The 14,204-nt window shown below is 41.1% G+C and overlaps 1 protein-coding gene across 1 annotated transcript in view; it reads left to right on the plus strand.

Moving 5' to 3' along the window:
- Positions 1 to 14,204, plus strand: part of LOC145954742 (uncharacterized) — a 33,888-nt gene that overhangs the window by 7,631 nt on the left and 12,053 nt on the right. The window contains exon 4 of the mRNA XM_083069430.1: positions 2,847 to 3,524. Coding sequence (XP_082925556.1) covers positions 2,847 to 3,524 — 678 coding nt within the window. The remainder of the gene's footprint in view (positions 1 to 2,846; positions 3,525 to 14,204) is intronic.

The following is a 14,204-nucleotide window of genomic DNA, read 5'->3' on the forward strand; positions in this document are numbered from 1 at the left end:
TGATCATTAGCCGTGTTGTGACTAACAATCCCCTCAAACTTGTCTTGGGAGAATAGTGTGCGACACGTATGCCTCGTTCAAAACTTTCAACAGAGCTTGTCGATGCGGTTCGGAGCATAGGATCAACGACAACAGAGTAATCTTTGCTGGCGTCTTATGAAGTTGATCCACGATGGAGTACTCGCTCTGTCGGATATATTTTAACAGCTTATCTGTCTCCTCCTCGGATTCTTTGTTTTCCTCGGTTTTCTCTTCTTTTTCTTTCCCTTTATTCTTGGGAGCTTTATCATGAAGATCTTCGGGAGTGTAGATCCTGCCACTCCTAGTTATGCCCCCAAGTCCAGCGATGTTGGAAATATCGCTGTCGGCAGAAGAATGGATGTCGTATATCCATGGCACAGCCTTATTTGATTCGTAGGGAAAAGGCCTTGGAGCGATGATCCTTAACGGCGTTGGACCTTCCCCTTTGTTTGTCTTGATTACCAACAACGGAGTTGACGTATGCTTGCTTGGCGCGGTTGTTGGCTTACACTTAATAACAAACGGCGTGCGATCCATCTTGAACATACGCATCGATTAATTCTTTCTTTTTATTAATGTTTATTAATGAATTACTAGGAGGGATGTATGAAATGCAAATCTAGACCCCTCCATGATCTTTGATAAGAATGCATGATATGAGATGATGACGTTGAATATGCATGCATTGTGTTTATTCAACTAAGCATTATCATGTTTTTAGGATGTCCCTAAGATGATGCATGATATTGCTTGGTTTGGATAAATAACCCTTTTTTCCTTTTTTTTTGGGTATTTTGTTTTTTGTATTTTTTTTGGGTGAAAAGGGAAACTACCTACATGAATGTGATGAAGGTAGATGTTAACACCATGCAATGGAAGATTCTTATTCCTATTTATTCTTATTTATTATTTTTTTTTTAAAAGAATAGGAATGTTGTATGTTTAAAGAAATGCAATGTATGCTCAAACAATTTCACATAATCAATGCACAAACAATTCACTCATCCACGAACAGTCACGAGCGAATCACGAGGTAGGGGTATCCTGCAGAAAAGTGCATATTCAAGGTGGTTCTAACTGTTCTCACCGGTCTGAGGCCCCCAAGGTGCCCCCATTATAGGGACCCAATTCCTCTCGTCGTAAGTCGATGGAAAGTTCCAACGCACTGTCGGATTTGAGTTCATGGTTATCACCTTGAGTGATGTTTTCCGACAACGGTCTACGGGCACCTATAGACCCATTCGACAACCGGCCGTACTAACATCCACTCCCTATGGCTCTCCACTCATGCCCCCGGGTATAGAGGGAACTGTTGTGTGCAAAGGTTTATGTGCAGTTTTTATTTCAAATATTTGCGAAAATTTAAACATACAACAGTTATTAAAGCCATATAAATAAAGCATGTTATCATACACGTGAGGGGTAATGAAGTAATTTTAACTATTATTTGTTAAAAATAATCTGTCACTAAATGGGACTGACTCTCGAGGCTTCCCCAGTGGAGTCGCCATCTGTCGCCACCGGCCCGAAACGGGCTTTCGGCATTCGCGAAGGATGGTTGGACTCTTTTATTTGTTTAAAAATATGGATTGCTAGAATGACTTATTCTCAAACTGAGACCTTGTCAAACGAGCAATTTTATTAAAAGGCTCACCAATCCATGTTAATCCCAAGCGGGACCCTCCATGGATTAGCGGTTTTCATAAAAAGGAAGGGTTCATGGAGTCGCCACCAATGTTTTACTCAAAACATTGGAAAAAGAAGTTTAAGGCAATCGATTCAAAAATCGACCTTGGCCATGACAACCAGAGTCGGGTAAGGGAGTCGGTTACGCGTGGGGAAGGTGTTAGCACCCCACAGCGCCCCTTTCGGGTTCCCTATGACAGATTATTTCTAAAAATAATAGTGCGAAATTACTAAATTACCCCTATTTATTCTAAACAATTATAACTTAACTATCTACATGATGACAGTTAAATATACACACAGAAAGCAGTAAAAGGAAGGTCTTAAGAAGAAACCTTTGAAGCGTGCTTTTATATTCAAGTAAAACTGGGAAGCTTTTTGGCGTTCCCTCGCTCTACAAGCCCGCTCGCTCCCTCCTAGAAAATTTTAACTATGGAAATCCGGAGGATTTCCCTTCGACTCAGTTCGAGACTCAAGCAAAAAGCTCAGAACTCGAGAACTTTGTCGGATCAACTCTCCGAGTGATTTCTAGGCAGAGCACTGCTCAAAAAACCCAGAATACTCAAGAAGAGGGTTAAAACTCAGTGTGAAAGTGTAGAATGACGTCCAATTGACGTCATATTTATAGGTATGAGGCGCAATACGGCCTCTGGGGGTCAATACGGTCCGTATTGAAGTTTTGAACTACAATACGGCCGTATTGAATTCAGTACGGCCGTATTGAAGTTCAAAAAACCTCAATACGGCCGTATTGAGTTCAGTGCAGCCGTATTGAAGTTCAGTGCAGCCGTATTGAGTTCAGTGCAGCCGTATTGAAGTTCAGAAACTTCAATACGGCCGTATTGAGTTCAGTGCGGCCGTATTGTAGTTTAAAATGTTCAATACGGCCGTACTGAACTTTTGGGAGGCCGTATTGGGCTTCATTCCCTCCACTTTCTTATTTTTTGCTACTCTAAGACCTCTAAACCTACGAATAATCATCCTAGGGTCTTCCAGGGTCTTCCAGGAGTCCTTCCGGCTGACTTTCCTTTGGTCTTCGAGAGTCTTCGAGTCTTATTTCCGACCCGGACAATTTTAGGGGTCTACAAGGACAAGTAATCACTGATTTTCTCGTGGATCACTCGAATTTAAATGAACAGGTTAATTATTTAACCACGAAATCATGGGAATTATTTTTCGATGGATCGAAACACGAGTTAGGAGCAGGAATCAGATTACTGATTATTTCACCGGGTGGGATTCCCACCAAATTCTTATTGAGAACAAAATCTGAATGCTCGAATAATGAAACTGAATACGAAGCATTGATTACTGGGCTAAAATTGCTTAAGGACTTGGGGGCAAGGAACATAATCATTCGAGGTGACTCGCAACTCGTGATTAAACAGTTAACTCGAGAATATAAATGCATGAATGAAAAGTTACTCGAATGCAATTCTCGAGCTACAACTTTGTTAAATTCATTCGATGAGATCCAATTAGAACATATTTCTCGTAACGAGAACGAAATTGTGAATGAACTAGCTCAGATTGCATCCGGGTACAAGATAAGCAGGGAATGTCTCGAATCTCTTGTTTGTATAAGGAATGAGTTGAGTGACGAGCACGAATGCCTCACCATTGACACCTCAACCATTCAGGACCGGAGGAAAGAGCTAATCGAATATCTACAAAGTCCAAATTCGCAAGCTGAAAGAAAAGTTAAATATCGAGCTCTCAATTATGTGATATTGAATGATGAACTGTTCAAGAGAGGTTTCGATGGAGTTTTGTTTAAGTGCCTTGGAAATCATGAGAGCTACATAGCCATGGCAGAGGTACATGAAGGGATTTGTGGTGCCCATCAAGCGGGGGAGAAAATGAAATGGACTTTGTCCAGAAAAGGATATTTTTGGCCAAGCATGTTCAAAGATTGTATCGAATTTGCAAAAGGTTGCGAAGAGTGATGGCTTCCACCTTCCATGATTGATGTAGAGTGTGAAGGGGGAAGACCTTGCCCTTGATCTAGGCTCACAAAAGGGTAGACAAAAGGTGACTTATGATGGGAAAAGGAAGATGGGCGTGAAGTAGGTTTAGGGTGGCGAAAATGTTTAGGTGAATGGTGTTTGGTTGCTCAAGGTTGGCTCACTCCAAGTATAGGTGGAGGCCACTCTAGGGTTTCACTCTCCAAGGGTGGAGAATGAAGGAGGCTAGCCGAAGTTAACCTAGTGACTAAGGAAGAGATGTTGAGGCATAAAAGCTCACTCAATATCATATAATCCAAAGTATTTACAAGTGGTGGGGTGTTGGGTATTTATAGGAGGGGAGGCATCTAGGGTTGCATTTGGGACATGCATGGCCGAAATTCATAAGGCAAATGCACTCCAAATGACATGCCAAATGAACCCTAGATGCTACTTGGTGACCAAGTTTGGAATCTATGGGTCTAGATTGGCTACATCAAGGTGCATGATATGATCATGCAACCTTTACCCTCCACTTGGGCCTAAACCTTTCTATCACCAAAAATAGATCCAAAACTCACCAAAAATAGGCGTCACCTCCTAATGTGATACCCTAGCCCAAATTAGAAACCTAATCTCCTAAAGCACCCCATAATACAAGGGTAAAATGGGAAATACAAAGAAATAAATCCTATGACTAAAATACCCCAAAATACAAGGGTAAAAATGGAAAATATAATAAATCCTAAATTAATGAGGCTTAGGAGAGCACTAATACTCTATGATCATGAGGAGAGTGTCCCTTGGTGTGTGAACTCCCTCCTCCTCTTCAACTCTCCTAGCCATGGACCTAGCGATGGGGCCCACATGTGTCTTCAAGGATGGTCCTCCATCAAAGAGTGCCAGAAACATGGCCCAATACATAGAGTACTAGCAACCGAGTTGCATGCGATTGTTAAACCGTGGCCTTTTCGAGGTTGGGCAATTGACGTAATTAGCCAGATTCATCCTCCGTTAGCAAAAAAACATAAGTACATAATCGTGGCCATCGATTATTTTACGAAATGGGTGGAAGAAATTCCTATAAAAGAGGTTGACCAGAAAGAAGTGATAAATTTTATTGAAGACCATATTATATTTCGATTCGGAATACCCCAGACAATAACTACAGATCAAGGAACGGTGTTCACAGGTCGAAAAGTGGTCCAGTATGCCTAGTCGAGAGGAATCAGAATGATTACTTCGACACCTTACTATGCACAAGCTAATGGCCAAGTCGAGGCTGCTAACAAAGTGATCATAGCTTTGATCAAAAAACATATTTCGGGGAAACCTTGAAACTGGCATGAAACATTGCTGCAAATATTGTGGGCTTACAGAAATTCACCCAGGAATGCCACTCAAACTACGCCATACAAGTTGGTGTATGGTCACGAAGCAATTTTGCCTATTGATATCAATTTGCAATCCATTCACGTGCAAAGGCAAAATGAGTTACCAGTCGAGGATTATTAGAATTTAATGTATGATGAACTAATTCGACTGGATGACGAAAGAATGACAGCCATGCAAAATGTCATTCATCAGAAAGAAAAGATAGCTCGAGTTTATAACAAAAAGGTTAAGAGTAAACAAACCCTAAATGAACAAGTACATTTGAAATAAGGACGTCATTAGAAACAATGACTTTATACACAAAAAAAACACATAAAGATCAATCAAACTTGGCATGACTTGTGGATAAAGGCCCAAACGAAATCAGTGCAAGGGGCATCCCCTTTAATGGAGTAATGAAAAATGATCACAAATGCTGCAAACACAAAGGCCCGGCAGGAAACCCACTAAGGGGGCTGCGCAAAAGTTAGGGTAAGATCTGTTAGGCAACCCACAATTAAAAAGGGTAACCTAGGAAAAAGTAAGGATCAAAAGAAAATGTCCGCTAAGGAACACATCTCAAGTAACCTAGGCAAAAGTTAGGACAAAGTAGCATCCCGAGCTGAAAACTGAAAGGCGGCTCGAGAAGATCATTTAATCAATATGCAATCCTAAGTCATGGCTTAACTCTGAAGGAAATAATAAGCTAACGTGAAAAATGATTTCCTCACTTTCAATGTGCTTGTTCATCAGCCTAAACCACTAGCCTACCTCGGCCAGCCATTCTTCTATAAACCATTTTTGAAAAAATCCTTTCTACCAAAACTTTTACAAAAAAAAAAAAAATATCCTCTTCCTCTCTTTCCTCTTGACCTATATGGCATTAAGATAAATTTGAGAGATACACGGAGTATGCACAGTGAACACTCACAAGGAGAAGATGGAGGTGTCCTAGAACAGAGTCTAGGTACACCTAATCTAAGGGCTAACATATCATATCCGGTACAAGCGAGAGGGCTGCACTACGCAAACCTTAGGTTCAAGAAGCAACACTGAATTCGACAAGGCTAAAGGCTAACAATCCATGTCATTGATCAATGCGCATAGATTAGTTTCTTAAAAGTAAAAATAAATTTGCATTGTAAGCATTAGCATAGAAGCATCATTGCATAACATGCATATAGCACAAGTATGCACAAAAGGGTATAAGTTCACAAAAAAATTTAAAAAAAAAAAAAATCTAATCCATTCCTGCTTTGCATTTTCTTTTGCATTCTTGCATTCTTTGTGTGTGTCTATCCATCCCTTGTCGGAGGAATCAAGAGGCTGAAGCATTCGTAAAAAAGATCAACAACTAGACAGTGCCTTAAAGCCAAGATCATGTCAAAAAGCATAGCCCCCAACAAGGGCATTCCATACAAGTGGTTTCATATAGCCACCAAGAAACAAAAGACATGTCAACAGCAAGACAGGATAGAACCAGACGAGGAAGAATAATCAAGTCCACAAGCATGAAGAGGCCATAACGCCCTACTCCTCAATTGAATGAAGGATGATTCAAGAGAATGCCAAGACTAGGAATGGTCTCCTTACCAAAGCCAGGAGTGGCTTCCAAAATAATACTCGTCAATAAATATTAAGCAAATAACATCATCATGGGATGGGATCCCTCCACCAATGATGATAACAAAAGATAAAACAGAAAAAGGCAAGCTTCATACATGTTGAAAAAGCTGAAGCATTTATAAAAATAGCAGAAAAAGACAAGCTTCACATATGAAAAAGCCAAAGCTAAGAAAACAAAAATTAGAAGAAAAAAAACCTATTACAAGCAGACGCCTGGAGAGGCATTACAATACTCACATTGACAAAAATAATACCAAACTCTTACCAACCTACCACAAAAAGGCGCCTGGAGAGGCATCACAATACTCACGTGGCAGGGGCAACACTGGAATCCCTGCCAGCCATCCACTTCTCTGCCCACCAACACAGGGGCACAACAAACATCTCATGTCCATCCACCTAGGGGCAGTCTTTCATTACACAACAATCAATCATCAATGAATCAAAAGGACTCAGCATTACGCCTGGAAAGGCATCACAATACTCACATGGCAGGGGCAACACTAGAATCCCTGTCACCCATCAACTCATTTGCCCACCATCACAAGGGCACCACCTACCAGTAATTATCTTCTTCATCAGACGTCCTCCCATAGAAAAGGGTCAATCACATCATCATCATCAGCAGGCAGCCTGGAGAGGCCAGGCATAATAATACTCAGCATTTACTCCTTTGCCCATCATCACAAGGGCACCACCTACCAGCAATCCTCGTCTTCATCAGACGTCCTCCCACAGAAAGGAGGCAATCACATCATCAGCATCAGCAGGCGGCCTGGATAGGCCGACATAATAATACTCACCATCAGCAGGCGGCCTGGAGAGGTTGGCACAATAATACTCACAATATCAGCAGGTGTCCTGGAGAGGCCGGCATAATAATACTCACCATCAGCAGGCGGCCTGGAGAGGTTAGCACAATAATACTCACAATATCAGCAGGCGTCCTGGAGAGGCCGGCATAATAATACTCACCATCAGCAGGAGGCCTGGAGAGGCTGGCACAATAATACTCACAACATCAGCAGGCGGCCTGGAGAGGCCGGCACAACAATACTCACAACATCAGCAGGCGGCCTGGAGAGGCCGGCACAATAATACTCACAATATCAGCAGGCGGCCTGGAGAGGCCGGCACAACAATACTCACAACATCAGCAGGCGGCTTAGAGAGGCCGACACAACAATACTTACAATATCAGCAGGCGGCCTGGAGAGGTCGGCATAAAAATACTCACAATATCAGCAGGTGGCCTGGAGAGGCTGACACAACAATACTCACATTAGCAGGCGACCTGGAGAGGCCGACACAACAATACTCAACATCAGTAGGTTGAAGAACCGGATCTCCACCTCACTATCGCAAGAGAAGCAATTAAGAGCCGAAACAATGGAGCATCTACTTGAAGATCGGAGGTCAGGTGTACAGTTTGTCAGCCTTGTTATCCAATAGAGTATGCAATCAATGCTTAACTGCTCTAAAGAGTGAGGATACGACCAAATACACCTATCTAAGGAAAACAACGCAGAAGCACCAAAGAGATGAACAGAAGACTCGGATGAAATGTCTACGTCTTTACTTTCCTTTGGAAAAGGAACACATTACTATTCCAAAGGACAAGTAAAGAGGGGCAGCTGTAGACACCCATTTTCGTCCGGGGGGCAAACAAACAACAAGATAGGACATTAGAGGGCCCAAAAGCCTAAATTAACTTTTTTAGTGACCCGGAACGGGATGTTCCAAAATCGGAACGGGTCGTTCCCAAGTCCGGAACAGACCGTTCTCTAATTGGAACGGGCTTTTCTCGAATTGGAACGGGCCGTTCCGAGGCTTCTAAAAGGCCTAAAAATTGTAGGTTGGAACAGGTCGTTCTAGACCAGAACGGGGCGTTCCAAACCAATCAAAAGGCCTAAAATTTGTACCCCAGAACGGGCTGTTCTGAAATCAGAACGGGCCGTTCTGATTCCCTGGAATGGGCCGTTCTAAGGTACAAAATAATACATAACGTTCAGATACGGAATGGGCCGTTCCGAATCTAGAACGGGCCGTTCCGAATCCAGAACGGGCCGTTTCGAATCCAGAACGGGCCGTTCCAGCCCACATCTGATGCCTATAAATAGAAATCTCGGCCACAGTTCTTCAGACCCCGAAAATTTCGTCCAGCACTCTCTAGAGCTCAAAATTTCTCTACTTTTCTCTCTCTCTCTCCTGTTGTATTTCTTGAGTATTGTGAGGCATTTGTGTAGTGTGAAAGGTTGCCACAAAGCACCTACAATTTCCATATTGGAAGATCTAACAAAGCTTGCTACGAGGTATTTTAATCAATCTTCTTCTCTCTCTTTTATTTCTTATTTTTGATAAATATTATTATAATAAAAGCAATCATGTAAATATTTTAAAGTTAATTGTTTAATTTAAATTTCAAGCATGTAAATATTATCAATAAAAGGGGATTCAATATTTATATTATTATCATTTATAATGTTTACTTCATCATAAGGTACAAATTAAGGGCGTTGTAGGGGTTCTCAATACCTTCCCTGCACGTAACCGACCCTCGAACCCAATTCTGGTTATCAAGGTCATTATTGGATTTTTAAAAACCTTTTCTTTTTCCAATGTTTTGAGTAAAACATTGGTGGCGACTCCATGAACTCATTTTTCAAAACCATTAATTAAGGATTAGTCTAGTGTCCGGGCATTCCTTAATTGATGAGACTTTTAAAAGGATGTCTAAACCATTAGTCGCGAGATCGGAAATTTTCGGGTTGTGACAGGGGCTATGCAAAAAAAAGGGCGAGATTTGTTAGGAGACCCATAAGAAAAAGGGGGTAACCTAGGCAAAATAAGGATCAAAAGAAAAATGTTCGCTAGGGAACACATTCCAAGCAACTTAGGAAAAAGTTAGGACATTAAGGTAGCAACTTGAGTCAAAAACTGAAAGATAGCTCATGGGGAATCATGTAACCAAGGCACGATCCCGAGTCATCACTCCATTTTCCAAAACGGCTAAAACACAACGATAACTTCCCTGTAGCAAATACATTTTGTTTAATAACCCTAAACACTAAAGTCCAACTTGGCCAGCCTTTCTTCTAAAAAACCGTTTTGAAAAAAAAATCCCTTCTAACAACCCTTTTTGAAAAAAAATATATACAAACATCCCTTTCCTTCTTTTCTCTTGACCCTTATGGCATTAAAACGGTACTGAAAAGATACACGAAAAATGCACAGTGCATACTCACAAAGGGAAGATCAAGACGCCCCTAAAAGAAGTTTGGAGACATTTGACTACACATTGACCAGATAATTAAGGAGCCACTAAAACCTTGGGTTCAAAGAAATATGTCCCGGTAATAATAAAAAATGGCACGGACAAAAAAGGAATCGTCAACATTGACCATAACACATACTGTATGATTTCCTGACATTAAAATCTGAATTGCATTTTTTAGGAACAAAACACCAGCATAAACCGCATCACATGCATATGTGGTAGGGGCATATGGAAGGCGTTACACAAAAACAAAAAAAAAGAAAAAGAGAAAGTAATAAAATAATAATAATATTCATTCCTATCTTGCATTTTCATTTGCATCCATGCATCCATGCATTATACTTGCTATGGGTCAGAGAGAGTCATCAAGACAAAACACTCGTGAAAGCTCAATAACTAAGTAAGAGCCGAAGCCGTGTCAAAAGCCTCGCCTGACAAAGCCAATCCCAAGGATTCTATGTGTCACCAAGGAAAGACATGTCAACAGTAGAACAAAGTGGAATCGACCAAACAAGCAAGCCTATAAGCATGAAAAGGTTATCGCGCGTTACTCCTCAACCAAATGAAGGATGATCCAAGACAATGCTAAGACCAGGAATGGCTTCCTAACCAAAGCCAGGAGTGGTTTCCAAAATAATACTTTATCAATAAAGATTCAGCAAATAACATCATCATAGGAAGGAATCCCTCCACTAATGATGACAAAAAAAGACAAAATAGAAAGAGGCAAAGCTTCAAAAAAAAAAAAAGAGCTAAAGCTAAAATCATAATGAAATCAAGACTCAGAAATATCCTCAGCTAGGGGATCTGTCCACAAGCAAGGGCCAGGGTCCCCTCACAACAATGATTAGATTAGATTACTTGAGAAGGGAGTTCTCGAGCCGAAGCATCCACAAATGTCAAAAAGACCCGACAGCCCGAGCAAGGCCACAAGGGCCAAAACCATATCTACATGGGGACGTAGAAGCAAGGGTACCCTCTAAAAGTGGTTCCAAAGCCACTAAGCAAAGAAAAGAACAACAGCAGCAAGACAAAACAAAACCTATCCAAGAGGAATAAGCAAACATTCACATCCATAAAAAAAGAGGCAAGCTTTAAGCATGAAAAAGTCGAAGTTAACGAAATAAAAATTCAGAAAAATACTCCTACCACAACAAGGCGCTTGGAGAGGCATCATAATACTCACTTGGTGAGAGAAACACAAAATTCTTGCCACACACACATCTTCAAGGAAGATGCCTGAAGAGGCATCACAATACTCACACGGCAGGAACATCATAATCTTTGCCACTCATCACATTCCTTAATGAAGACGCCTGGAGAGTGTAGACACCCAATTTCGTCCGGGGGGCACACAAACAAGGACATGGATCTCTGTCATGAAGGGAAGGAACTTCCGAAGAGTGCAAGCGACAAGATAGGACATTAGGGAACCCAGAAGCCCAAATCAGACATTTTCAGTGTCCCGGAACGCGCCGTTCCAAAATCGGAACGGGCCGTTCCCAAGACTGGAACGGGCCGTTCTCGAATTGGAATGGGCCGTTCCAAGGATTTTGAAAGGCCTCTATTTTGTAAACTGGAACGGGCCGTTCCAGTCTCCTAAAAATGGGCTAAACCAGCACCCCAGAACGGGCCGTTCTGGTTTCAGAACGGGCCGTTCCAGGGTCCAAATTAAGGCACAACGGCCATATCCAGAACGGCCGTTCCAATTTTGGAACGGCCCGTTCTGGACCCCCTCCCCGAAGCCTATAAATAGACAGTTGGGGCTCATTTTTCCGGACTCCGAAATTTCGTCCAGACTTCCTATAGCTCGAAATTTCTCTCTTTTTCTCTCTTCCCCTCTCTTTTTGTATTTCTTGATATTTTTGTGAGGTATTGTAGTGTGAAAGGTTGCCAGAAAGCACCCAAATCTCCATCTTTGAAGATTAATAGAGTTCGTTCAAGAGGTATTCAAATCAATTTTCTTCTCTCTATTTTATTTCTTACATTTGATAAATATTGTTTATAATAAGAGCAATCATGTAGATATTTTAGAGTCAATTGTTAATTTAAATTTTAAATCATGTAAATAATCATCAATAAAAGGGGGTATAATATTTAATTTATTATTTCTTATTGCATTAACTTCATCATAGGGTACCGATTTAGGGCGTTGTAAGGGTGCTTAATACCTTCCTTACACGTAACCGACCCCCGAACCCAATTCTGGTTATCAAGGCCATTATTGGATCTTTTAAAAATCTTTTCTTTTTCCAATGTTTTGAGTAAAACATTGGTGGCGACTCCATAGAACCTATTTTCAAAACCATTGATTAAGGATTAGTCTGGTGTCCGGGCATTCCTTAATTGATGAGATCTTTAAAAGGATGTTTAAACCATTAGTCGCAAGATCAGAAATTTTTGGGCTGCGACAGAGAGGCACTTCAATACTCACCTAGTGGGGCATCACACATCCCGTTATCCCTAGCCCAAAAACGGAAGGCATCATAGGCATTCCCCTACTTGTCAAACCGAAGGACATCCCATAACACCAATGAGAAGACACCGTCAAGTTCCTCAAGTACAAGATTAGAAAAGGTTGTTAGACCTTCAAAACAAGTAAAAGATCAGAAAAGGTTGCTAGACCCTTAAAACTAGTACAAGATTCAAAAATGTTGCTAGACTCTCAAAACTAGTACTAGATCAGAAAAGGTTGCTAAAACCTTAAAACTAGTACAAGAGCAAAAATGGTTGTTAGACTCTCAAAAACTAGTACAAGAGCGGAAATGGTTACTAGACCCTCAAAACTAGTACAAAAGCGAAAAAGGTTGCTGAGCCCTCAAAACTAGTACAAGAGCAGAAAAGGTTGCTAGACCCTCAAAACTACTACAAGCGCGAAAAAGGTTTCCGAACCCTCAAAACAAGTACAAGTTCAGAAAGGGTTGCTAGACCCCCAAAATTGGCACTTGACTCGGATTGGGTCCACTAAAGCCTCAAATATCAGTCCGTCCTAGAGAGGCTGAGCTCAAAACATACTCTCTCATCAACGAGCTACGAATAAAGATCACACTACCACGGGACAAGCAAAAGTAGCAGGAAGCATCTACATCGAGCTGTAGGCCTAGATGGTGCAGTTTACCACCCTTGACACCTGACAGAGCATTCACCAACACTAAGTTGCTCTAAGGGGCAAGGATACAGGTAAACACCATCTACCTGAAGGAGACAACGTGGAGGCATCTACTATCAAAACAAGAGAGAAGACTCAGATCTTCACCTCATCACCACAAGAAAAGCAACTAGAACAAATGACATGGAGCATCTACTCAAAGACTGAAAGTCAGGTGTATAGTTTGTCACCCTTGTTACCTAATGGAGTATGCAACCCAACACTTAGCTACTCTAAAGTGTAAGGACACAAACAAACCCACCTGTTCAAAAGAAACAATATGAAGCACCCGCACAAAGAGACAAGGAGAAGACCTGGACGAAATGTCTACGTCTTTACTTGCCTTCGAAAAAGCAAACACCTAGATATCCCAAAGGATAAGTAAAGAGGGGTAGTTGTAGATACCTAATTTCGTTCGGACCTACAAACAAAGAAATGAACTTTAATTATGAAGAAAAGGAGCTCTCGAAGCATAGAAACGACATGATATGACATCAGAAGGCCTAAAGTCCAATAAGGGTGATTTAGTAGCCCGGAACGGGCCGTTCCCAATCTAGAATGGGCCATTCCCAATCTGGAACAGGCCTTTTAAAATTGCTAAAAGGCCTTGAAACCCTAGTTGAGAACGGGCCAGAACAGGCTGTTCTAGCATAGGTAGTTACGAGTCAGGTTCACATCTGGAATGGGCCATTTTGACACTAAAACGGACTATTCTGGATTCCAATTTAACTCATAACAAACTGATCCAGAATGAGTCGTTCGAAAACTGAAATAGGCCATTCTGGCATCTATAAGTAGAAGACTCGGGCATTGCTCCTAGGGCTGGAAAAATTCATCTAAGAGGTCTCATATAGCTAAAAAATTCTCTTCATCTATCTCTTTGTATTTCTTGAGATTTGTGAGGTATTCTATAGTGTGAAAGGTAGTCAAAAAACACCTAATAGATCTCTTTATTTGAAGATCCAATAAAGCTTAATCAAGAGGTATTTCAGTCAATACTCTTCTCTTTTCTATACTTCTTTATTTTCATAAGTATTATTTCAAATAAAAAGAAATAACCATGTAGACATCTTAGGTTAATTCGTGTAATTTAAATTTCATGCATGTAAAAAATTGTTAATAAAGGAGA

The sequence above is a fragment of the Cajanus cajan genome, chromosome 1 (genome assembly GCF_000230855.2).
Source record: "Cajanus cajan strain Asha chromosome 1, NIPB_CcT2T_4, whole genome shotgun sequence".
Taxonomy (NCBI): domain Eukaryota; kingdom Viridiplantae; phylum Streptophyta; class Magnoliopsida; order Fabales; family Fabaceae; genus Cajanus; species Cajanus cajan.